The sequence below is a fragment of the Alosa sapidissima genome, chromosome 16 (assembly GCF_018492685.1).
Source record: "Alosa sapidissima isolate fAloSap1 chromosome 16, fAloSap1.pri, whole genome shotgun sequence".
Lineage (NCBI taxonomy): Eukaryota > Metazoa > Chordata > Actinopteri > Clupeiformes > Clupeidae > Alosa > Alosa sapidissima.
In genome coordinates, this window is record NC_055972.1 from 27,336,852 (window position 1) to 27,361,150 (window position 24,299).

The following is a 24,299-nucleotide window of genomic DNA, read 5'->3' on the forward strand; positions in this document are numbered from 1 at the left end:
CGCCTGTGCTTATCTCCCGGCCCCAGCCAAAGCCCCCCAAAAAACAGCCACCCCCTCAGCCCCCCACCCCAGATGCACTGAGTGCACACGGGTTACTGACGGGTGTGGCAAGGTGGGTCACCGCTCACACAATGGCTGATGCTCAGGCCGGGGCCTCACGACTGTCGAGCGCAGAAGCGTGCCTATGTGTCACGTGGTTCTGCTCTGGTACATCATAGTGCCCCCCCTCACCCCCTTCTTCGGTGTCAGAGAAGAGCTTCAAACACAGCTGCGAGATAGCAGTGGAAAAACGTGTGCTACACATCGGCTGGGCACTGCTTCATTAAAAGAGGCCAGCTTACGCTGGTGGAATATGAGCAGTGAGTCATTTCAGTGAATCTCTCACATGCAGTGTGGTTGTTTTTTCTCTGTTTCGTGTGTGTGTGTGTGTGTGTGTGTGTGTGTGTGTAAGAGTGAGTGTCTGTCTGTCTGTCTGTCTTATATTGATACATGAGACTTAATATGGACACTTTGTGACCACATCTGTGTGCCTGTGTGTGCTTCTGTTTGCATGTAGATAGTCAAATGTGAGAGCACACACTACCACTTCTGAGAACTTTCCATAGGAACAGTCTGATGACTCAAGCCTATCATATCTTGTGGTATGAGACTGATTTAGAGTGGGGAGCTGTTTCACACATACTTTTGTGAGCAAGGCGTGGTCTTCTGCAACCTGGCATTCTTGAATAGCCAGTGCAAACTGCTCCAATGTCACTATGGAAACAAAATGAAGACAAAAATTTCACAACTTTTGAACAACAACAACAACAATAAAAAAGCCCCTTAAACTGCGAATAATGTCTTGTAAGCTGTATATACACATGTATAGTATAAATGTTTTTCATACATACATAACTTTTTACACTTAACTTTTTACACTACAACTATTCACATGAGAAGTGATGAGAAAACGAGAAAATGAGAAAACAAGTAAACAAGTATAACACAGAAACCACACTTGACCTCTAGTCATCAATCTACAGTTTACTTCCTTACATATGGGCAATTCCATGGAAAATTACATTTTTGGTAACATCCATAACGCCAATAAAATGTGATGGTATGGTATGATGTGAAAGATTACATGAAATTTGAGCATTTGCTATTTTTGGCTGAAGAATGTAAATGAGAAAAAATGCACAAAAAATGAATGCTATCATTCACATCATACAAATGCCAAGACATTTAACTGGCGTTATGGATGTGACAAAAAGTCCACAAATGCCATTATTTTCATTTTCCTTACAAATGCTGACCAACTGCTTTTCCTCCACTAACTGATCATCTAGGTCATATTTTGTTTGCTCATTGTACAATTAAGTGTTATGCACTAAAACAACACAGACATAGACAACACTGACAATCAGATCTCCGCCATCAAAATAAACAGTACTTAAACTCAGACAGCTCTATTTCATGCTAGAATATTTCAAGTCAAACATACTACAAAGATTACATTATATCACAAAGGTAGATTATACACAATGTTCTGCTCTCCAATACAAACCCACAATCACAATCACAAAGTGAGGAAAGTGTCACAACATGATGATGAAAGACATCTGAAGACAGAGGTTAAGTAAATACACCTGAGACAAGAAAAAAGCTTTTTCTGCTGAGGAAATTTAGATGAGTTGTTTTAATGTTATTGCACTCAGGTTGAAATACGTACTAATTGGAAAGTATTTTAGTTGCTGTGTATGGGAGACTGCACCTCTGCTCATGACTGTGGTATTGGGCTGTTTTGTGTGTGTGTGTGTGTGTGTGTGTGTGTGTGTGAGTGAGTGAGTGGGAGGAGGGTGAGAGAATGGAAAGATTATGATCACATGGGCTAGATAAAGAACCATACGGCCCTTGGTTGACAACTTGCAGAGGAGTACATAAACAACAGCAATGACACAGACACACACATTTGTACAGACACAACACACAAAGATTCGCAATTATACAGACACACACATTCACACACACAAACATTACCTCCCCCCCCCCCCCCCCCCCCCACACACACACACACACACACTCACACTCACACATACATCTGAGAGTTAACTAATCCATTCCAGCCATTCAGAAAGTATAAAAATGTCATACACCATTGCAATACTATTTCAACATCTGCCTTTGATAACTTTCCTGCATCTTTCCACCTGTTCCTCTGCCTACACATATAAAGGTCTACCCATGTCACACTTACTTAAAAAAAAAAAAAAAAAAATCACTCCTCAATTACTCAACACAAACATATTTGCCAAATGAATCCACTCTGGCAGTGAAGTCTGGTGGGTGCAATACATTGGTGGTGATAAGTGAGGTTCTCCCTTCACTGTGAAGCGCTCTGGGTGCCTTGAAAAGTGCTATATAAATGTAATGTGTTGTTGTTGTTATTATGTTGTCTGTCTGAATGCTGGACTGCTGGGGTTCCACAGCTGAAACCCAGAGGTTTCTCCAGAGACTTTCTAATGAAGAGACACAGCACTCAAAGAATCTTCTGTATGGGGTTAGTTCGCAATGCCGAGAAATGTATGGGGTTGAAATGTATGGGGTTAGTTCGCAATGCCGATATGGCAGTTGTCTACATATATAACCCGCCCCTTCCTGTAATGCAAGTAGCCTAACCAACCGCACATTTATCCTTTTTAGCCTTATTTTAGCGATTTAGGGGGAGATACTTATATTGTTCAATTCAATTTAAACACAAATTCGCCTGATGTACCTTTTATGTCTTATGACCTCCCTTATGTGGAGGCTAAAGCCTAAAAGGACTTTGGTTTCTCTCTCACCTCGATGAATATGAGCCAAGGCCAGGCCGGTGACATGATGGAGACAGGAGTTCCAAGCCCCGAAAAACTCGTCTTTGTTCTTCTCAACCTACAGTTGGAAACACGTCAATCAAGATCTTCACATGACATGGAGCGATGATGACAGTGTTGTGTTCTCAGGGTCCATTTGGCATTTTAACATGAGGCAAGACAGGTTTCCAATACCATGGCTTAATCAGATGGAAATATCAGATGGAAAGTCTTTATAGGAAAGCAATTCTATTCAATTGAGAGAATGTCACTGGTGTGTTTACTCACAAATACAAGTATGGTGTGGAAAAATGTTCCGCACCTTATTATAGAGCCTGGTAGCCAAGCTTCTTTGCAGCACTCTCTCCCGATAGCTTACAGCTTTCAGCAGGAAACTCAGATCACCCACTTTATCCACATTGAAGCCAAGGAAACTTACATATACAAACACAAACACAAACAAACACAAGCGTTTACAGTCATCATCACTTAGGAGTTTAAACCACATCAATTCATAATAAACATAAATAGTTGAATGCGCCTTTCAGTGTCTTAAATGTCCACTCTGTATGATGCAAACAAAACCTTTTGGAAAATAATTCAAAAACAGGTTTACTGAGGTTTAACAGAGTACTGAGCACATCATACACTGCAGTAATTCATGCTCCTCCTTCTAGTTATAGTTATATAGGTAGAAAATCATAATAAGGAAGTTATATAGCAAAGTTACATTTAATCTTAGCCCAAACCATTTCACCAATACAAAATCTTTAGAAACATATTTCCATGTGGGAGCCATTTTACACCGTACCGCAAAAGGTACATTGTTTACCTTTAATGCCATAATTCAGAAAGAAAAAAAAAACACAACTGCCATCTGATGGCAATACAGCACTTTTTGACATTCACTACTAGGTCCACCAAAGCTGACTGTGGTGCAAGAGCAACATAAAGCGCACAGAGAAATCACTGGCTTGGCAATGAACAATTACACAAGTAGATGATCCATGTCTGCAGACAGACAGCTTCTGGCCGTTTCTATTCAAAGGCCCGAGTCAAAGCCAACTACTGAGGGACAGCGATCGCATGTGATGGGAGGTGGTTGCCTGTATTCTTGCCACCACATCCTAGCAAATTATAATTATGGCAACATAAAACCTCAATGATTAAAATAAAGAATATTATCTGTGAAACGGCTCTCGTATGAAGGGAACATTGAGGCCACTTTCATGGAGACAACTATGCGTGTAAATGGGAGGTTGCTTACTTGGCCTCAGTGCCATACTGGGTTTTGGATTAAGCCAGAGCGCTAACTCAATTACCATGCCTTCTTACTGCCAAGCACCATTCCCTTACCATACAGGCACAACATTCTAACATGGAACGGTGCTTGGAATGTCCTATAAAGTTTCCATAGTAAATGTATTGTAAGCTACAGGCTTGGAATTTCACCATTTTAGGGGCAAGGTCACTTGGCCTTCAGTTGGGCGGCACCAAGGCCAAAGTTAACTATACAGTAGTAGGCTATAAAAATAATCAAAGTTGTATTTAGCCTATTCACAGCAGTAGACCTGCATCACATTATGAAACATTACAAAAACATGAAACATGACATTACATAGAACTGTAAATAATCTGATCATCTAATATTTACAGATATCTAGGCTATATTTAATATTTAATAACTTTATTTTATATTTGGCCTGTTATGAAATCATGTATTGAACAATTTACAATTCACAGCTCAGCTTTAAGAAACTCAAATAGCCATGCTTAGCCTTTTGTGCTCATTAAGCTACTTTCACAAACTCTTAGTCAGCTGTATAGGCCTATCCTCTGATTTTAATATTTACCGATATAGGCGATATTTGTAACATTTATTTTGTATTTTGCCTGTTATGAAATCATGTAAAAAAATGTAAACACATTGTGAAACTTAAAGCCCAAATTTGGAGACATGCATGTCGAAATTTGCTGCAAATTCAAAACCGGATTACTCTGGAACTGCTTTAAATGCATTATCGCACAAGAAAGAAAAGAAAAAAGAAACCAATGAGCTTATGTGGCGATTTCCGATAGAGAAAAGACAGCTATGGGAACCTAACAATTAGGATTTGCTTTGCCTACACTGTTGTTTGGTTGTCCCAAACTTTGAGACGATCCATAATCGCATTAACTGAATCTTATCAACCCGAACTCCGATGTTCCAAACAGAGTGACTGAAGGATGCAATGCCTAATAATCTCACTGGCTTCGGCATAACTGCTAATAGTGCGCCTACTGTTAAACACCTGAAAAATATTAAGCTGCAGGCCACAGTAGCCTGTAAACATCTGATTTTCAAAAGGGAATCACACACCTGCTGCATCTAAAGGCCCACGCATAATAAGGCCTAGGCCTACGACTATTACTCTACACACCCCCTGTTGTGCGTCACATTTAAATTTGCTAGCTGATCCTGCCTCCTGTCTCCCCAAAATGCCATCATGTGAACAGATCAGCAGGCCGGCAAATTTTTACCTCGTTTTCAGACACACGTTGCGGCAAAAATACGTCTCCTCTTCCCGCAAATTTAGCATGATCTCTGTGTGAAAAGGCCTTATGATTCAATTTAATCATATGATTTACTTGTCTCGCGAACCGTTCACCACAGCAAATAGCGACTAACATCGTTTAAAAGCTGAGAAAAAGCTCTTTCATGTGAAGTGTACTTGTGATGTCTGTATGATGAGTAGGCTACTTCGCCAGTAGTTCAACTGAAGAATGGGTGAATTTGAACGCACTTTCTTTCTTGCCGTGCACTGTCACTTTCTCCACTGCGTAAAATATTAAATTAATTTGCGCTGTGAATGCTAAGATTATTTTGACAGGCCATAGGCTAATAAAATACGCTATTAGTCGGACGCAAACCAGAATATTGAAAGAAGGGGGCACCAAGGCCACAGTGGCCTGTAAACCTCTGATTTTCAAAGGGGCATCACGGCCAACGCAAGGGGCGGTAGTGAAATTCCTACCCTGGTAAGCTGACAGTAAAGATAATTTATGTAACATAGAGATTAATTTAACCTTCATCTTAAATACTACATGAGCTGATGCACGATGGGATCACATTTGCTTGTAGCAATTGTTGGCCGTTGTTTTCAAGACCAACAATTACCTCTTCCCTGTATACTTCCATTTATTTTATAGCCAAAGCTTAAAAAGGCTCAAAGTATAGAGGCCCAAAAGTACCAATATTCTGACCAATATATGAACATGATTCAAATGGCCTATGAAAGTAGGTTGTTTATCCTGCATGTAAGTAGGTTGTTTGGTCTGTGGTATCCAAAGGCAGACAGACGTAGCCAAGCTTTGGTATATTTGGCAAACTTACAGCGTGGGAAAAACCTCGGGCAGAGCAGTCCAATGGTCTGCTGAAGTTCTGGAGGGAGTGGTTTATACCTGGTTCTGAGGCTGTCTGAGGCGGAACTGGTCCAGGTTCTGATGAGGCCGGCCACAACGTTGTTGCCTAGCTGCTTGGTGTACTGGCTGAGCAGCTCACGCACCACCACCTGAGGGGGAGCAGAGAGGTGAAAGGTCATCACTATGACAACATGTTGGGCCCTGATCTCATTGAAGGCCTGGGTTAACAAGCAAAGTTGGACAACAAGCAAAAATGAACTAAAGGTAATGTAATAACTTACTTTTAAGTTATTAAGAATAATTTGACTAATGTAATACTATGGGGACGATCCTAAGTGTACACATTTGTAGGTCAGTGCAGTGACCCCGCACGGCACACTAAAGCTTTAGTTCCTGCACAACAGATTGTTTGCTGCCCAGAAGCCTGCTGTGAGCTTTCCTGTGGCTCAACTCAAGCTGAGAGCAACTGGTAAAGTTTGCAGCAAACAGCACAGAGATCATGCGGTCGACTCCCAGGGAGCACACAGAGATTGATGTAAATATAACTTCTGTACTGCAAGTGGCTTCACATAAAATCATCGGTTAAATGAGTGATTACAGATAAATGTGTCACTCTGCTCTAATTTATTTCAGTAGGGACCTCAATGATCTTGAGGTCTGTGACAGATGCAATCGTCTGTAACAGGTGAGGTACACACTAGCTTAGGTTCTACTGGATTGTGAAGATGTTGTATAATGACTGCTGCTGTCATAAGTACAGGGAAAACTAGCTCAGGCAAAACTAGGAGAGAGAAGACAACACTGAAAGAAATGAGATCGAAAATGAGACACATTCCCTTTTCATTCTAGTGCTGGTGCATCCAGATCAGCTACACTTAAGCAGGTGGTATGATCCTCCGTGCAATTTACCACACGGCAAAGACCCCATATTTTGGGAGGCACACAACACCCCTGCATGCTGCAGTGATGAAGCAAATTCTCGTCACGCGCCACGTGCGCTGGGCACGAGACGCAGGACTATGTTCGCGCCCTTACACTTACAACTTCACAGCTTCACTCACTGTTTCTGCTTTTTCTTCAAATACCACAACTACCGTACTACAACATCCCGCCACTCATGAAACCTTCCGCCAACTTCTACAGGCCATGCTGGCTTTATGACTCATGTGTGGCACTCAGCCTTTCCACTCCTGCTACATTTACATATTTGGCGGCCGCATTATTTTGTCCAAAGCGACTTACAGCAGTGGAATAACATTTAGGCTATTAACATGCATTTTTTGATTTAAGCTACAGAGCTACACTACAGCAACATAATAACATTTAAGGTATTAACATTTAAGCATTTTAAGATTTAAAATCCTGCTACTACTACAACTAGACACTGCCTCCTAAAACTTCAGCTTCTTTCATGTCCTCTATTATAGACAAGTGCTATTCCAAGAAAAAGTCCTTGTATATGGGTCTAGAGGCATTTCTTAGTAAAAGTTGGGAACAGGACTTTTTATCATAATTAACATGTGCTGAATCCAACTAGCCCTGTTCCCAAGCAGAATTTTGAGTTTTTAACCATCTAATTAGCATAAACAAAATGGCTGCCAAAATGGGCACTTTCTTCGGACAGGCATCATTATACCATGTAAATAAATAATATTGTTCACATCTGTGCATCTCAGAAATCTCCCGTGGGCAATAAATAAAAAGTAAAGGCTATGAAAAATATAAGAATGCAAAAAAAACTATTATGCTAATTAACCTTATTATCACCTTAGTATACTCTTGACTATGTTTACGGTCCTCTTTGGCAAAGAGTGTGGCCTGACTTCATTGGTAAACATCTTCTTCGTGGTGGGGAGACACATGTTTGGAGTTTAAAATCATTGGAGTTCCTTTGAACTAATCACGAACAACCATTAACTAACAAGCTAGCATCATATCCTTGATTCCAAATGGGAAAGATGGCCAGCAGTCACATGTTTCATTTGATTAGATTATCTTAGATTCAACTTCATTGTCATTGTGCAGAGTACTGAAAATATATAAGTGTATGTGCAGTATGAACAGTATAAATATCAGTAGAATATCGCTATGTTTAAGTGTAATAAAGTGTGTACATTTATAAATATAAATAGAATACTATGGGTGGGATAGGGGCAAAATGTTCGCCTCCTTGTTGTCCCTGTGAAGGTTGCCACCGACATGGACACCTCAACAGGCACAGGCAAGGAGGCACCGGGGGTGTGTCTGTGTGACACAGTTGGTGAGGATGCTCTCAATGGTGCAGCGGTAGAGGTTTAGAAGTTCACCAGGATCTGAGGAGAGAGGTTGTGTTCTTTAGTCTCTTCAGGAAGAAGAGATGCTGGTGAGCCTTCTTGATCAAGGTAGAGGTGTTGAGGGTCCAAGAGAGGTCCACAGAGATGTGGACACCCAGAAACATGAACTGGTGACATGCTCCACCTCATCCTGTTGATGAGGATGGGGCTTTGTGTGCTAGCTTTTGACTTCCTAAAGTCCACAATGAGGTCTTTGGTCCTCTTGGTGTTGAGAGCCAGGTTGTTGTCGTAGGTGAAGAGGGAGTAAAGGAGGGCTTAGCACACGCCGGTGTTCAGGGTGAGGGTTGAGTGGGTGAGGTTATCGAATCTAACAGACTGTGGTCTGTTAGTTAGGAAGTCCAGAATCTAGTTTCAGAGGGAGGTATTGATGCCCAGTTCACTGAGTTTGGTGATCAGTTTGGAGGGGATAATGGTGTTGAATGCTGAACTGAAGTCAATGAACAGCATTCTCACATAGGTGTTGCTATTGTCCAGGAGGGACAGGGCAGAGTGAAGTGCCGTAAAGATGGCATCCTCTGTGCTCCTGTTCTGGCAAATTCTCTTGAATCTACCTCTGGGTACAAATAAAGTAACTTGAACTTGCACTTGCACTAGTTATAAAGTTATTAATCTAGCTATTAATTCACAGGACATTCAATCATTTTACTAACACAAAGGTTATGAAGAAATATGGGTAACACTCTATATTAAAGGTACATGAATTATCATGAATTCATGCATGAATTAATTCATGATTTATGCATGAATTAATTCATGATTTATGCATTACTTCCTTTATCCTTTATATCCTATTAATCATCAGGAATTGACATGAATTCATATACTCTCATTCATGATGACCTCATGATTTATGCATTACTTCCTTTATCCTTTATATCCTATTAATCATCAGGAATTGACATGAATTCATATACTCTCATTCATGATGACCTCATGTATGAACAACACATCAACTAAAGCATTAGGTGTGATGGGTATATCATTGTGATTTATGATTTCTTAAGCATGATCATCATGATTACATGCATTTTAGGATAATTGCTCATGCATTCATCATGTCTGTGGCCCCTCAACTAAAGTAATGAATAATGACATGTGTTTAGAGAACTCCAAAGTTATGAGAATTTGAGCAGTGATGACCACATTTTTGGCAGAAAAATAAAGTCATGATCATGGTTAATACATCATAATTCATAATGATGTGCCCATCGTACCTAATACTTTAGTATGTGTTATGTGTTCATGTATGAGGTCACAAATGACAAACTATGGACTCAGTAAATTCCTGATGATTAATTAGATATTAATGAATGAAGTAATACATAAATCATGAATTACTTTATGTACCCTTACCGTAAAGTGTTACAGAAATGGGTAAAGGCCTGTGTAACTTAATCCGAGACTACATACATTACCAACCTAATTTGCTTCAATTATGTAAAATGTAATGTAAATCAGGTTTTATGGCCAAGTATACTTGGGTATACAAGGAATTTGTCTCTCCATGTATCCCATCCGTGAATTAGTGAACACACAGGTCACACATTGAAGCACACATTAACCTGGAGCAGTGAGCTGCCTTGCTACAGTGATGCCCGGAGAGCAGTGAGGGGTTAGGTGCCTTGCTCAAGGGCACTTCAGCCATGGATGTGGGCATGGGAGACTAGTGCTCAACCTTTCCACCACCCACATATTTCCTACTGGTCGGGGATCGAACCGGCAACCCTTTGGTTTCAAGACCTAACCAGTAGGCCACAATTTTAAACTTTACATTTCATCACTACACATCTTTCTTGACCCTCAAAAAACACAAGTCTCATTCGTCAAATACCGTGTGCCTGCTCAGTTATAACATTTTAACAATTACATTTTTCAAAGGTTTTTTCAGGTAATTAACATAGGCATAATACTAGATTTTTTTTTTCACAGCCTGTATCCTTGATCTATTGGCCAAGGGAGATTTCTGTGAACAATATGAATTAATTTACATGGTATAATGACATCCGCCCAATGAAAGTGCCCAAAATCGCCATTTTGTTTATGCTAATTAGATGGTCATAAACTCAAAATTCAACTTGGGAACAGGGCTAGTTGGATTCAGCACACCTTAATTATGTTAAAAAGTCCTGTTCCCAACATTTACTAAAAAATGCCTCTAGGAAGCACATATCTCAAAAATATCACCTGTCTATTAGCACAGTCATTTTCCATGTATTAGACACATTGTGTATGAATCGGGCTATTTCAGATTGTGAATCAGATTGTGCTTTAATCATAAAGAATGAAGAAAAGAAATTAATTCCCATGTATAGCCATACATGTGAAAGCATTTATTTTCTTGATTCTTGGCTATACATGGGAATACATTTTTCTTCATTTTTTATGATTAAAGCACAATGTGTGTGTACACCCGTGTATTAACCTCACAGCTAAAGGAATTTTTGCAAAATCAACGTATAAACCTCTGTTATTAGTCGGGAAATTACGGTACCAGCCAATGGCATGTCCTAAAAGTGACACAGTGCCAGTGTCCTCTCGCAGGTCAGACAGCGAGGGATTTGGATTTGGGCATTTCAAACTGGGGGGCTAATCAGAGTCTTGTGACAGGTGATACAGCGATAGCCTCAAGCTACATGAACCCTTCCCAGTTCTAATGCGCTAATATGGCCGACATCCTGTTAATGCCTCAATACTCGATTAAGACAATTAATATCCAGATGGGATAACTACAACTGCCGTTTACCATTTCAAAAATACCCAACGTAATTAAAGGCCACTGGTGTGTCAAGCCTTTTTCTCATTTTAAAAAACAGACTTGTGAAGAGAGAGATTTCTGGACAGTGAGGCTTTGGCAGAATTCACTCTCTCCTTGTGACTTCAGTTGAGACAGAGGTTTCACATCTAGCCGTAACATTTTCACATGCTCTCTTTTAACCTTGGTCGCTGAAAAAGCAGACACTCATCTTATAACTTAATCAAATCAAAGTGCTTGAATATCCAGCCAAGCTCCTTTAATGACTGGCAGCCATTTTATCGGATGGTGGGGAAAAAATGGGCACATGATAGCTATTATACTGCAATTATCTTTACTACATCGCTACAATCCACATAACTGCATTTTATGTGAATAAATCTTCCTCTTTATTGGCAAGGAGAAATGAAATATTAAGTCTATGTTTACAATTTCCAAACATCATGGATGTATATCAAAAATAAACTAACATTAAACTGATTAGCAGTCCATCATGACAGTGTGCGCTCTTAGTACGCTGAAAACGTTGTTCACCTGTCCTGAAGATCCCTGCCTATGAAGTGAAAACTACCTGCAAATACTGCTCGACGTATTATTCACCTCTTGCTAAAAAAATATATAAAACAAATCCAACATGCTCTGTGCTGATATTCCCATGGTTTGTATTATTTCTTTCTGTATGTAAGAGGCTAATCTAATTTGAAGAGAAAGCCCACTGTGTGTGTGTGTGTGTGTGTGTGTGTGTGTGTGTGTGTGTGAGGCCTCCCTGAGCAGGCTGTGAATGGCGAGCCTGTGTGAGAGCGCCTGTGCTCTGTGAGGCCCAGTGTTCTGTCCAGCCTAGAGGCACTCTTTCTCCCCTCTGCCTCACAACAAGGGCCCCCAATTACATGACAGTTATTTAATAACCAGCTCCAGGCTTAAAACATGTTATTATTGCCAATCCAATTGAGCGCAAAAAAATCAAACAAAACATAAAAATGTCTCATTTATATCTGTAATCACAATCCTGTTACTAGACTGCTAAGGTAGGGGAGGAGGGGGGGGGGGGGGGGTGATCTGTAAAATTAAATCAGTCTCCACCTGCATACTAAGATCTATCCAGCTACCCCGTCACTTTGCTTTTACGCTGACTGAGCTGCAGTTATTTGTTGGTTGCTTGGCAATCATGGGTTGTGCCTCAGTCCTTATTAAGTTATGAGGGGAGCACAAATAAAAAAAAAATAAACCACCAACAACACACAAGTAGTAGTAGACTGAAAAAGATGCAAGGTTAAGCTTTCAGGCATGACACACAAAGCGAAGTTTAAAAGACACACATTGAGTTAGTGTGCATGTTGTACATTTTAAATGACAACTATAAAACGTTTTGAACTTCAGAGACATGATTTTAGAGTCTGTCTCGGCACACAACAAAGTTCTGGTTTTGTGTTCTGCGGCTGTGCATGGCTTTACAGACGTGTTTTACCTGTAGCATGACCACATTGTCTCCTTCAAATGTCACAAAGACATCGGAGTCGCACTTCAGAGCTGGGATCCTGTTCTCCATCATAAAGCCCTAGGAAAATACAAGACTCTTAAACATATTGCTTGAATGTGTCTCACATGAATGTGTCCATTCAGTGTGTGTGTGTGTGTGCATGTGTGTGCGACTGTGCATGTCTGTCTGTTTGTTGGTGCTTCTGAGTGCTGCCATGTCAATATGATGATGATGATGATGATGATGATGAGTAGAATGTCTAAAACTGTGTTGATGTGTCAAACTCTATGGATGTAAAGAAATGCACAAACTAGTCAGAGGAAACCTACTGTGGTGTTACATACAGTATGCACTAACAGTGGTAAATGTCACAGGTATGGGGTTAAAAGTATGACTTCAGAGGAACACAAACTCCCGAGCTGAGGTGCAGATGCTGCGGTTTCTCACCGTAAAAAAAAATGAAAATGTCTCCTTTTCAAGTGAGATAATTTGGTAAAAGTTGGTGATGCATGACAAAATATGTAAATATTGCTTTTTGTTATATGATGTTCTTAGTTGACGCTCTTTTGTTATATGACGTTCTTAGTTGTAGGTACGTAATGTACAATGAGACTGGTGTCAACATCCAAACATGTAATTACACCAACTGGAAGGTGTGTGAGACAATGAATGGAAAGTTTCAGTGGCCTCAAAAGGCAGCCACCAAACACATACCCAAACTTGAGTAAAACCACACAGAGACGGTCTACTCTATCAGATTATAAAATAACAAGCCCTGCAACAACACATTATCTATAATGTTTGAATGACCGATGTTATCGTCTACATACTGATTATTATCAGGATATGCACACACACACACAAAGTAAATATATATATATATATATATATATATATATATATATATATATATATATACATATATATAAAGAAAGAGAGAGAGAGTGCTTACCATGCCCCCTGTGCACTCGCGGCACTCCTGAAGGCATGCCAAGTTTTCCCAGGTGCTGTAGGCCTTCAGGCCGGCCACTAGAGCCTGCAGGGAGCGATCACTCTGAAGGTCCTGACCCGCAAACAGGGCATCGTCTATCAGCCGTGCTGCATACCTACACACACACACACACACACACACACACAGAGAGAGACATGTATACACACACTCACAAACAGACACACACAAACACGTATGCACACATATACACACACACATACAAACATGCACACACGTGGCAAAAAGAAATATCCTCATCATGTCCTCACTTGACAATGCCACTTGACTCAACTCCTGGGCTACACAATGCATGCTTGAGAAGAGAGCCCCCTAGTGGTAATAATTGCTAATGGTCACTCATTAGACTGGCCCTCCAAACCAACTGACCCTATAATAATTATTTTTAATACTTTTGAGGTGTAAACAAAATAAGTGATATTCATCTGTTTGCCAGATGATGTTTACTTATTTTAAATACTTATGTACTTACTTATTAAGTGCTTTTGATTTTTTCAGTAATGTTTATGGTGAATGAATAAAGTACCTAAAGCCTGTCTAGCAATGTTATGCAGTTACTTTGAGGTGGTACTCCTCTGACCTAAACTGTGTGCAGGCTCTGAAGGTACCTGGTGGTGAAGGTGAGCGCCAGGGCAGCGGCCAGGTGTGGCATGAGTCTCAGGTACTGGGTCTGGTGCTCGATGATCTTCACCTCATCCTGGTCCTTGGGCCCAAACTGTCTCCGACTGCGACATCACATTCAAATAAAGACAGAAGGAGGCAATGGAAAAATTAGTGAGTGGGTGGGTGTGCACAGGGCCATGCTTGCATATGCGTGTGTGTGTGTTTGAATATGTATGTGTGTGTGTGTGTGTGAGACAAAGAGGATGTACTGCAAAGGAAGAAGGCAATGTGTATGTTGAGGTGGGGGGTGGATGTGTGTATGTGTGTGTTGAGGTGGGGGGTGGATGTGTGTGTGTGTGTGTATGTGCGTGTGTGTGCGTGTGTGTGTGTGTTGGGGTGGGGGTGGATGTGTGTGTGTGTGTGTGTGTGTCTGTGGCTGCTGAGTTCAGGAGTTTGTGGCTGTGTAGTGGAGACGGGTGCACCTGTTGCTCTGGGACCACCGCAGAGCTTATCTGTTCATCTGCCAGGCTGCAGGTGCAGGCTTCCCCTCATACAGCACAGGCCATGGGGACTGTGTCTCTGTGTGTGTCTCTGTGTGTGTGTGTGTGTGTGTATGTGTATGTATGTATGTGTGTGTATGTGTATGTGTATGTGTATGTATGTGTGTGTCTGTGTGTGTGTGTGAATGTGAGTGTGTGTGTCTGTGTCTGTTTGTGTGTCTGTCTCTCTGTGTGTGAGTGTGTCTGAATGTGTGTGTGAGTGTGCGTGTGTGTCTGTGTGTCTCTGTGTCTGTATGTGTCTGTATGTGTATGTGTATGTGTATGTGTATGTATGTGTGTGTCTGTGTGTGTGTGTGTGTGTGTGTGAATGTGAGTGTGTGTGTCTGTGTCTGTTTGTGTGTCTGTCTCTCTGTGTGTGAGTGTGTCTGAATGTGTGTGTGAGTGTGCGTGTGTGTCTGTGTGTCTCTGTGTCTGTATGTGTCTGTATGTGTGTGTGTGTGTCTGTATGTGTCTATGTGTGTGTGTGTGTGTGTGTGTGTGTGTGTGTGTGTGTGTGTGTGTGTGTTGGGAGGGGGTGCAGCATGAGGAAAATGGAGTATTCTTTAGAATATGTGCTTCTGGAACAAATTCATGTTATGTCAAGTTTAAGCATGAGTGAGATGAGTTGGATTGGCATGACCCAGATTGGAGCAAAGGTGACCATAGTGTGTGTGTGTGTGTGTGTGTGTGTGTGTGTGAGTGAGTGAAAGTGTGAGAGAGTGTGAGAGAGTGTCTGTCTGTCTGTCTGTATGTGTGTGTGTGTGTGTGTGTATGTATGTATGTGTGTGTGTATTGGGAGGGGGTGCAGCATGAGGAGAATGGAGTGTTCTTTAGACCAGGGGTAGGTGGGGGCACTATACAGTAGTTATTTACGAGGCAAAGTTTACATGACTTTCAGAGTGTTTTTGTTTTTAATGACTGCTAGTCCATTGTTTTGCGCTTCTGGTGTAAATGAGTGAGAATTGTAAAAACTAAAACAATGAGCATTCTCAAACATGTCCTAACTATCCTGTTTTTTCTGGGTAGATGGCCTGAGAACTACACAGTAAGCATTCTCATAAACAAGGTATAATGTTGTGGGGGAAACTGCACTTCTTGGGTTTAAAGGTGTTCCAGATGCTCTAACCAGAGAGATGCACAGGGCTGATGGAGACTTTGGCGTCTACTGTAGAGGTTTGTCAGCCATCTTCTATGACCCCTCTCCTGACCACAGAATCAAGCGCACCTGTGTTTTGCAACTCTGAGGGGAAGTCCTCATAAACACAGGCCCCCGCAGCCTCTCTCTTGGCGCGTGCGCGCACACACACACACACACACACACACACACTCACACTACTACTACCTTCCTCCCTTTCTCTGTAGCTTGTGGCAAACAAACAACAGAAAACAATTTCATTCAGGGGAGGAAGACACCCTACCAATCTCACAGGACACTACAGGATAATGTGTGTGATAAATGAATGGACTGATGGTCTAAGTTTCCTATAGTACTGTAGACCTACATGTAGAAATGAACTTGTGTGTGGCACCACAGTAGAGAGAGTTGTTATACAGTATGAATACAGGAATAGAAATGGGTGAGAGGGCACAATACATGTGGGGCGGTGGTAGCATAGTGGCTACGGAGCTGGGTTTGCATGCAGTAGCCTGAAAAGTTGTAGGTTCAATTCCCGGCTTCCACTTGGACAAGCACTTCCCTTGAACAAGGCATTTGCAAGTTGCTCTGGGGAGAATGGCCCTTATATTATAATTGACATAAGTCGCTTTGGATAAAAGCGTCTGCTAAATGAATAAATGTAAATGTCTTGCAGTGTAAAAAGATCCTGTCAATCATTGTGTGTGTGTGTGTGTGTGTGTGTGTACAGCTGCCTCTCTTCATGTGTCGGTGGAAGGCCTGTGGGGAGAGTTCAGTGGGCGTAGTGTGAGGATTCCGAGATGCAGAGATCAGCATCCATCCATCAGCACTAAATGTCTCTCTCTTTTTACCACTCTCTCTCTCTCTCATCGTGTTTACGGGGATGCCAGGCGCTTAGACAATCCCCTGCCCACGCATTCCACCCCCTCCTCAGGCCTACACTTGTCTGAGACGGGGGCGACCACATGTGAGGAGGCAGCAGCAGTAACAGCAGCAGCACTGTCAGAAGAGAAGAGAGGAGAGGAGCTCGAAAACAGAGTGGGGAACACACACACACACACACACAGAGAGCAGAGACTCCCTGTGCACGGGATGTTCTCTGCGGTGAGCCCTGAGCGTCATAGCCACGCATTGTTTTGGGGGTTGAATCTCAAATGATTTGGGTCTTGGTTTTTTTTGATCATTGATGTTCTTGTTGCATAAAAACACAGGTGTGTATCATCCACCACTAACATGACCGATATATTATTTAAATAACTACAATCGCATGCAACCTGCCATGCAAAAATGTTTACTTATCACTCTGGACATTGTCTAACTAACCACAGCTATTGACTTAATTATAAGTCTATTTACATACTATTAAATAACTCAGAGCCATTCTCTGTGACGTTTAGCGTGTGTATGTGTGTAAGTTAGAGAAACCTTCCTATGTATACAGTTAGAGGCTGAATATGTGATAACATGTATAACATGTAATAATATGTATAACAAATTCATGTTATGTCAAGTTTAAGCATGATTGAGATGAGTTGGATTGGCATGACCTAGATTGGAGGACAGGTGACCATAATGAGGTGCATCAACAACACATACTATGCGAGTTGAAATAAACAAGCTCCAGAATAAGGACTACTGTAGGCTAGATGTTACTCAGAGATTTGTATTCGCAAGGGATTACATTTCTACAGCTTTGGTAGTATTAACTTATATCAATGTTTTTTTTATCTATTAAAGCACAATTTAATAGATGTATGAATATATATCTTGGTCATACATCATAGTCAGTGCGTACATCAAAGCAATAACGAAAGATTTTAAGCACCTTAAATATTGTTAAATATGTGAAAACTTAATGTAAAACATGTAAAAACGATCAACAACAAAAAAGAGGGGTCCAGATCAACTTTGTGAAAGTATCTTTTATATATTAGCTAAGGACTTTCTGGGAGACACCTCGAAACATAAAGGGTGACTTATGAATGACTCGAGGTTAGGAAGGTTCAGGAAAACTCAGTACCAGTCTACACATTCTTTGGTGGTACACTGGTCTAGAACAGGTTTTACAGGGATTGTTCACCACTGAGAACTTGAGAGGAAATCAGGCACTGTACCTGTGACTGTAGCGTACTGCAATGATGAGCCCCAACTGCAAGAGGAGGAAAGACAACATCAAACATCAAAAACAGATTCACACCCACATGCCACACTCTCGTGTCTGCAAGCACACACACACACACACACACACACACACACACACACACACACACACACACACACACACACACACACACACACACACACACACACACACACACACACACACACACACACACACACAGTGGATGACACAAACTTACTAACTAAAAACGAGTTACGAAGATGTGTTTATCAAACAAAGAAATGCAAGAACATGACCTACAGAAATCACTTACATAATTGCTAACAATTGTAAACATGAAATAGAAAAATCCTCTAAGCAATGTGGAGATAAATCTAAATGAGTACAAATCCTCATGCAACTCACGCAAGCACACTTATGCGCAAATTTGTGCAAAACAAAAACCTGAGTGTCAGGAGTAGATTAAAATGTGATGCATGAAGATAAATGAACAAATGCACTGTTTTATTAGCTACAGCTAAGCAATATCATGAGTGTTTAGTGTCAGTTAGGTATGGTACTTGTACTCATAGCAAAAGCCTTTCAGTTTGAGATGTGCTTTAAAACCAATGGTTCATCTTTCAGACAGTATTCAGTATTGACCTAAGTGACAACATGCCAAAAAACAGTGAACTCCGCAGTAACTAATTTTAAGTAAGTAATTTTAACATCTCGTTTTTTGATTACATTATTTACAAGTAATGTGAAAGTAGCAAATAGCAAACTCCCTAGTTTATTCATGGAGACAATAGCAATTTGTTTTTTTTTGTTTTTTTTTACTTGTGAAGTTTTTGTAAGCTTTATTTACCAGTGGCCTACCAAGCAAGGACATCCTGTCTGCAGTTCAAAGACCATGACTCACCCATGGCACTTACAGTATTTATGGCAACCAAAAAAACAAGGTGACAAACGTAACCGTATATGCATTAAATTAAATGTAATTTAAGCAATGGTATTCCAGTAATCTTACTTAGGGTTGCATAATATCTCATGAATATGTGACTTCGGTACCCTTCCCTAACACAGTGATCAAAGTCATTTGTAGAATAGGAGCAGGACGTGATAACTCACAGACACATAAATGCACAAATCAAATCAAATAAACTTTGTATATTCAAATATAGCACCTCAGAAGCCGTAGTGTACACCGAATGCAGTGAAAATTAACATCCACACCTAACTCCTTGTTTTTACAACTCACAGCATCAAGCTGTTTGGGCTTGCTGTCCCAGGTGGGAGTCAGGTAGGGTTAATGTGACACACAGTGGAATCTCTTTGAGGGCAAGGTGTTCTATTGACTCAGCACTGTGATAGCAGGGACCTTGAACCTACTCCATATGTTTTAAGAAGAGCTCAGAGCACCTCTGCAATTATTTGAGGCTCCTCTATTGAGAATTGTTCAACTCTGTCTCGCTCCTGGATATGGTTACACTGTCTTTTGAATTTTTACTATAAAGGGTCATACTTGCAGTGGTGGCGCCACAGCGCCCTCTATCAAAAGGGTCCCGCTATAGAATCATACCAGAGGAGAGCTCAATCAGAGACTTTATAAAACTCTCATCACCACTCTGATGGGCACAGAAAAACGCTTTGTCATCTCTGGGCCTCTCCCTACCTACAGAAAAGGTGCTGAGAGATGGTCCAGACTGTTCGATCTCCACACCTGGCTCAAACGCTACTGCGCTTCCCTAAGCATCCCCTATGTCAACAACTGGGGCTTGTTCTGGGAGAGGCCCAGTATGCTGAAGCGTGATGGTCTCCACCCAAACCAACATGGAGCCAGGCTACTCTCTGACAACATAGCATCCACACTGAGGCATTGACATTCTGTAGAAAATATTACAGATTCACGCCCCCCAGGTATTGATTCGAATGGCATTATACATGTGGATGAGTCTGAGAATGTTTTCTGCAGGGTAACATACAATACTACTACCATAGATCAAGCTGTGTCATGCAATAGCATGACTTATGCTTATAGTTCTATTCCAACGTTGATTTCTACCCAACGTATAGTAAAAAGAAAAGACAAATTTAAAACTAGAAACCTAACAAATATTCTTTCCATACCTCAGCATATTCCTCAAAAGCCAGAGGCATTTTCAGCTAACATGGGTTTACTAAATATAGGTGCACTTACTACCAAAACCTTTGCAATCAATGATTTTATTAGTGAAAAAAAATTGGATTTTCTGTTTCTTGTTGAAACCTGGCTGACTTCAGACAGCGAAGCTGTTCTTGTTGAGACTTGTCCCCCAAATTATAATTTCTTCCACTCAATTAGACAAGGCAAACGAGGTGGTGGAATTGCCTCCATTCTCTCAAACAAATATAGTTGCACACGAGTCAACTTTGCCGAATTCGCTTCCTTTGAGTATATTGCCCTCATTCTGAAGGCTGACCCAGCTGTACTTCTATTAACCTTATACCGCCCTCCTAAACTATGGACTGGCTTTCTCGACCAGTTTTCTGAACTTATGTCGCTCATCATCACTAGCTATGATCGGATAATTGTAAATGGCGACTTCAATATTCATGTCAATAAGACAACTGATGCTAAAGCCAGTAAGTTCCTTAATGTGTTGGACAGTTTAGAGCTAAAGCAGCATGTTACAGGACCCACCCACAACCTTGGCAACACCCTCGATCTAGTCATTTCTAGAGGGATAGAAGTCACAGACTTATCAGTAAATGATATAAATATGTCTGATCATCATTGTGTATCTTTTAATATAGTACTACATACTCCAAAAATTCATCCCGAAATTGCAATCAAATCGCGACTCTTGGACATTAGAGCAGAACAGCAGTTCATAGCTCTTATAGACTCCATAAATTTAGATATTTTACATCATCCCATTGATCAAATGGTAGAGGCTCTCAATCGTGAATTAGGCGCTCTGCTTGACAGAGTGGCACCCTTAAAGACTAAAAAAAGGCCCTGTAGCAAACTGACACCTTGGATGAACGAAAATATCCATGATCTAAAAAGATCATGTAGGAAAGCTGAGAGAACATGGAGAAAAACTAAGTTACAGGTTCACCGTGCCATTCTAAAAGAAAAAATGGCAAATTATAATAGAGCTATTCGGAATGAGAGGAGGAACCACTTCTCTAAGGTAATTGCTGAAAACAGTGGAAACTCTAGGGTGTTGTTCTCTACCATTGATAGGCTATTGCATCAAACACCTTTTGATACACTCAGTCAGGCATCCTCTCTAAGATGCGAAGAATTTGCAGACTTCTTCAAAAACAAAGTCATTTCTATAAGGGAGGCTATTGGTAACACAAGTAATATGTTTGATAGTACACCCAAAAACAGCCCCCCAAAATTAAGGTCCTTTAGCACTATTACTCAATCTGAGCTTGGTAAAATTATAACTCAAACCGGCTCCTCAACATGTGTTTTAGATCCAATCCCTACTACATTCCTCAAAAAAGTATATGATAGCTTAGCTCCCTTTTTTCTCAAGGTAATAAATACCTCATTAGAAACAGGTATATTTCCAACTGCTTTTAAAACCGCTGTTGTGAAACCTTTACTTAAAAAGTCAAATCTTGACCATACCAATCTGAGCAACTACAGGCCTATATCAAATCTATCGTTTTTGAGCAAAGTACTTGAAAAAGTTGTTTGTAATCAGTTAAATACCTTCCTCAACAGTATCCTTGAAAAATTCCAATCAGGTTTTAGATCAAATCACAGCACAGAAACGGCTCTAGTAAAAATAGTCAATGATCTCAGACTAGCTACCGACTCAAACAAAGTCTCAATCCTTATTCTTCTGGATTTGAGTGCGGCATTTGACACCATTGATCATAGCATCCTAATTCACCGCCTTGCGAAGTGGGTGGGTCTCTCTGATAATGCTCTAAACTGGTTTCAAACCTACATTACTGGCAGAGATTTTTATATCAGTCTAGGAGATCATGTATCTGAAAAACATGACTTGCCTTTTGGTGTGGCCCAGGGGAGCTGCCTTGGTCCCCTGCTATTTTCTCTATATATGCTTCCATTGGGAAACGTCATAAGTCAGCATAATGTAAACTTCCACAGCTACGCAGATGATACCCAATTGTATATTTCTGTGGAGCCAACTAACCCAGATGGCCTTTGCTCCCTCACTGCATGCCTAACCTCCATTAATCAGTGGATGAGCAAAAACTTTTTGAAACTAAATGATGACAAAACAGAGGTACTTCTGGTTGGACCAAAACTAAAGCGAGATATTATTCTTAGTAATCTGGGGAACTTGGCACACCAGGTCAAACCAAAAGTAACAAGCCTCGGTGTCATCTTAGATGCATAGTTAAGTTTTAAGCCCCATATCAGTAAAGTTACTCAGACAGCCTATTTCCACTTGAGAAACATTGCCAAAGTGCGGCCCTTTTTAACTCAACAAGATGCAGAAAAACTAATTCACGCCTTTATCACTAGCAGGTTAGACTACTGCAATGCACTTTTCACTGGTCTTCCCAAAAAACATCTAAAGAAATTGGCACTCATACAGAACTCTGCGGCTAGACTTTTAACTAAGACTAAGAAGAGAGAACACATCACCCCTGTGTTGGCTGAACTGCACTGGCTCCCTATTTCCTATAGAATTGATTTTAAGGTTATGTTAATTACTTACAAAGCTCTGAATGGCATAGCACCTTCATATATCTCTGAGCTTTTAATATCTTATCAACCACAAAGGAAACTTAGATCATCCAATTCTAATCTTTTAATCGTACCCAAAGTGCTCCACAAACAAAGTGGAGAAGCTGCGTTTATCCATTATGCCCCCAAACTATGGAACACCCTGTCTCTGTACATCAAGCAGGCGAGTTCAGTAAATATTTTTTAAAAAGATCTGAAAACATACCTGTACAGGAAAGCTTTTAGTTAACTCATCTTATCCTGTAGACTACATTTTCAGATTATTCTACATCTGCTACTATTGGAGGGCGCAGCCAGCCAGAAGCAGATGGGCTCCCCCTATTAAGTCAGGTTCTGCTCAAGGTTTCTTCCTGGAATATGGGAGTTTTTTTGCCACAGTTGCCATATGGCGTGCTTGTGGGGGGAAAGAGGGTTAAGGCTGCCAGTCTTATGACGTAATTTTCTATATTTTTGATATGTTGCTGAGTAGATCATAAACAGCAAAGAAAAGTGATTGATAATGACTGACTGACTATTATTGTGTTACATGCTTCAAATGTAAAGCACTTTGAGGTGCATTCTGTGTATGAAAGGTGCTATACAAATAAAGCTTATTATTATTATTATTATTATTATTATTATAACGATACACAGTACTCCAACTGTCTATACGCCACGCACTTCCTGGAAGGCTTTTCAGCCAGCACAAACATTTCTGACGGACCATCACCTAGATTGTTTCAGCGTACCTGTTTACACGGACCTGGTTGGGTGTTATGCCTAGTAAATGAGCATGTTAAAATGCTGAACAATTTATGTGTGTGTGTTTGTATCAAGTTGTATAAGGAGTTACCCTGTTGGGCATAAACAAGATATTTAGTGTCAGAGTGAACTCGAAAGGAGCAAAATATAAAAGAAGATGTCATTACTGACACGCCTCTGGAAATAAATGTGCTGGCTGAACAGCCTTTCATGGCCTATATTCCACAGTTGTCTACACATATCCTGCCCCTTCCTGTAATGTAAGTAACCAACCGCATTGTTGGAAACATGATTGATGTAATCTTAAAATAACCAAAATAACTGCCCGAAGCAGTTACCAAGATGGCCGCCGAGTGGTGACATTTGCCTATATGGACTTTGGCTTAACCTAGTGAGTTGGTCAGTGGTCAGTGTTTTACCCCAAGCTTCCCCAAATCTAATTTGCATGTTAAAAAAACTGCGTTCATCTAAGTGATGGGAAGATGTGTTGTCCTTACCTTCATGGCTGCCATGGCCTGGACAGTGAGGCCGAGGCGCGTGGGTGTCAGAGCCGCCAGCATGGCGTTGAAGCGTCTGCTCTTGCTCTGAATCGGAGAGGAGTACACTCCATCCTCAGAAACTGTACCAAACCTAGACCATGACAAACACAAACA

The 24,299-nt window shown here is 40.8% G+C and overlaps 1 protein-coding gene across 4 annotated transcripts in view; it reads right to left on the bottom strand.

Annotated features, from left to right (window-relative positions):
* The window catches only part of acoxl (acyl-CoA oxidase-like), a 39,884-nt gene that overhangs the window by 10,946 nt on the left and 4,639 nt on the right, over nucleotides 1-24,299 (bottom strand). For 3 of the 4 annotated variants that reach the window (XM_042066288.1, XM_042066287.1, XM_042066285.1), the window contains 9 exons: nucleotides 24,144-24,276; nucleotides 18,196-18,230; nucleotides 14,413-14,529; nucleotides 13,748-13,901; nucleotides 12,784-12,873; nucleotides 6,273-6,382; nucleotides 3,154-3,265; nucleotides 2,823-2,910; nucleotides 683-753 (listed from right to left, as the gene is read on the bottom strand). In XM_042066288.1, the coding sequence (XP_041922222.1) occupies nucleotides 683-753; nucleotides 2,823-2,910; nucleotides 3,154-3,265; nucleotides 6,273-6,382; nucleotides 12,784-12,873; nucleotides 13,748-13,901; nucleotides 14,413-14,529; nucleotides 18,196-18,230; nucleotides 24,144-24,276 (910 nt within the window). Of the gene's footprint in view, nucleotides 1-682; nucleotides 754-2,822; nucleotides 2,911-3,153; nucleotides 3,266-6,204; nucleotides 6,383-12,783; nucleotides 12,874-13,747; nucleotides 13,902-14,412; nucleotides 14,530-18,195; nucleotides 18,231-24,143; nucleotides 24,277-24,299 lie in introns of those variants that run through there. The other variant, XR_006023402.1, reaches the window with a different exon arrangement.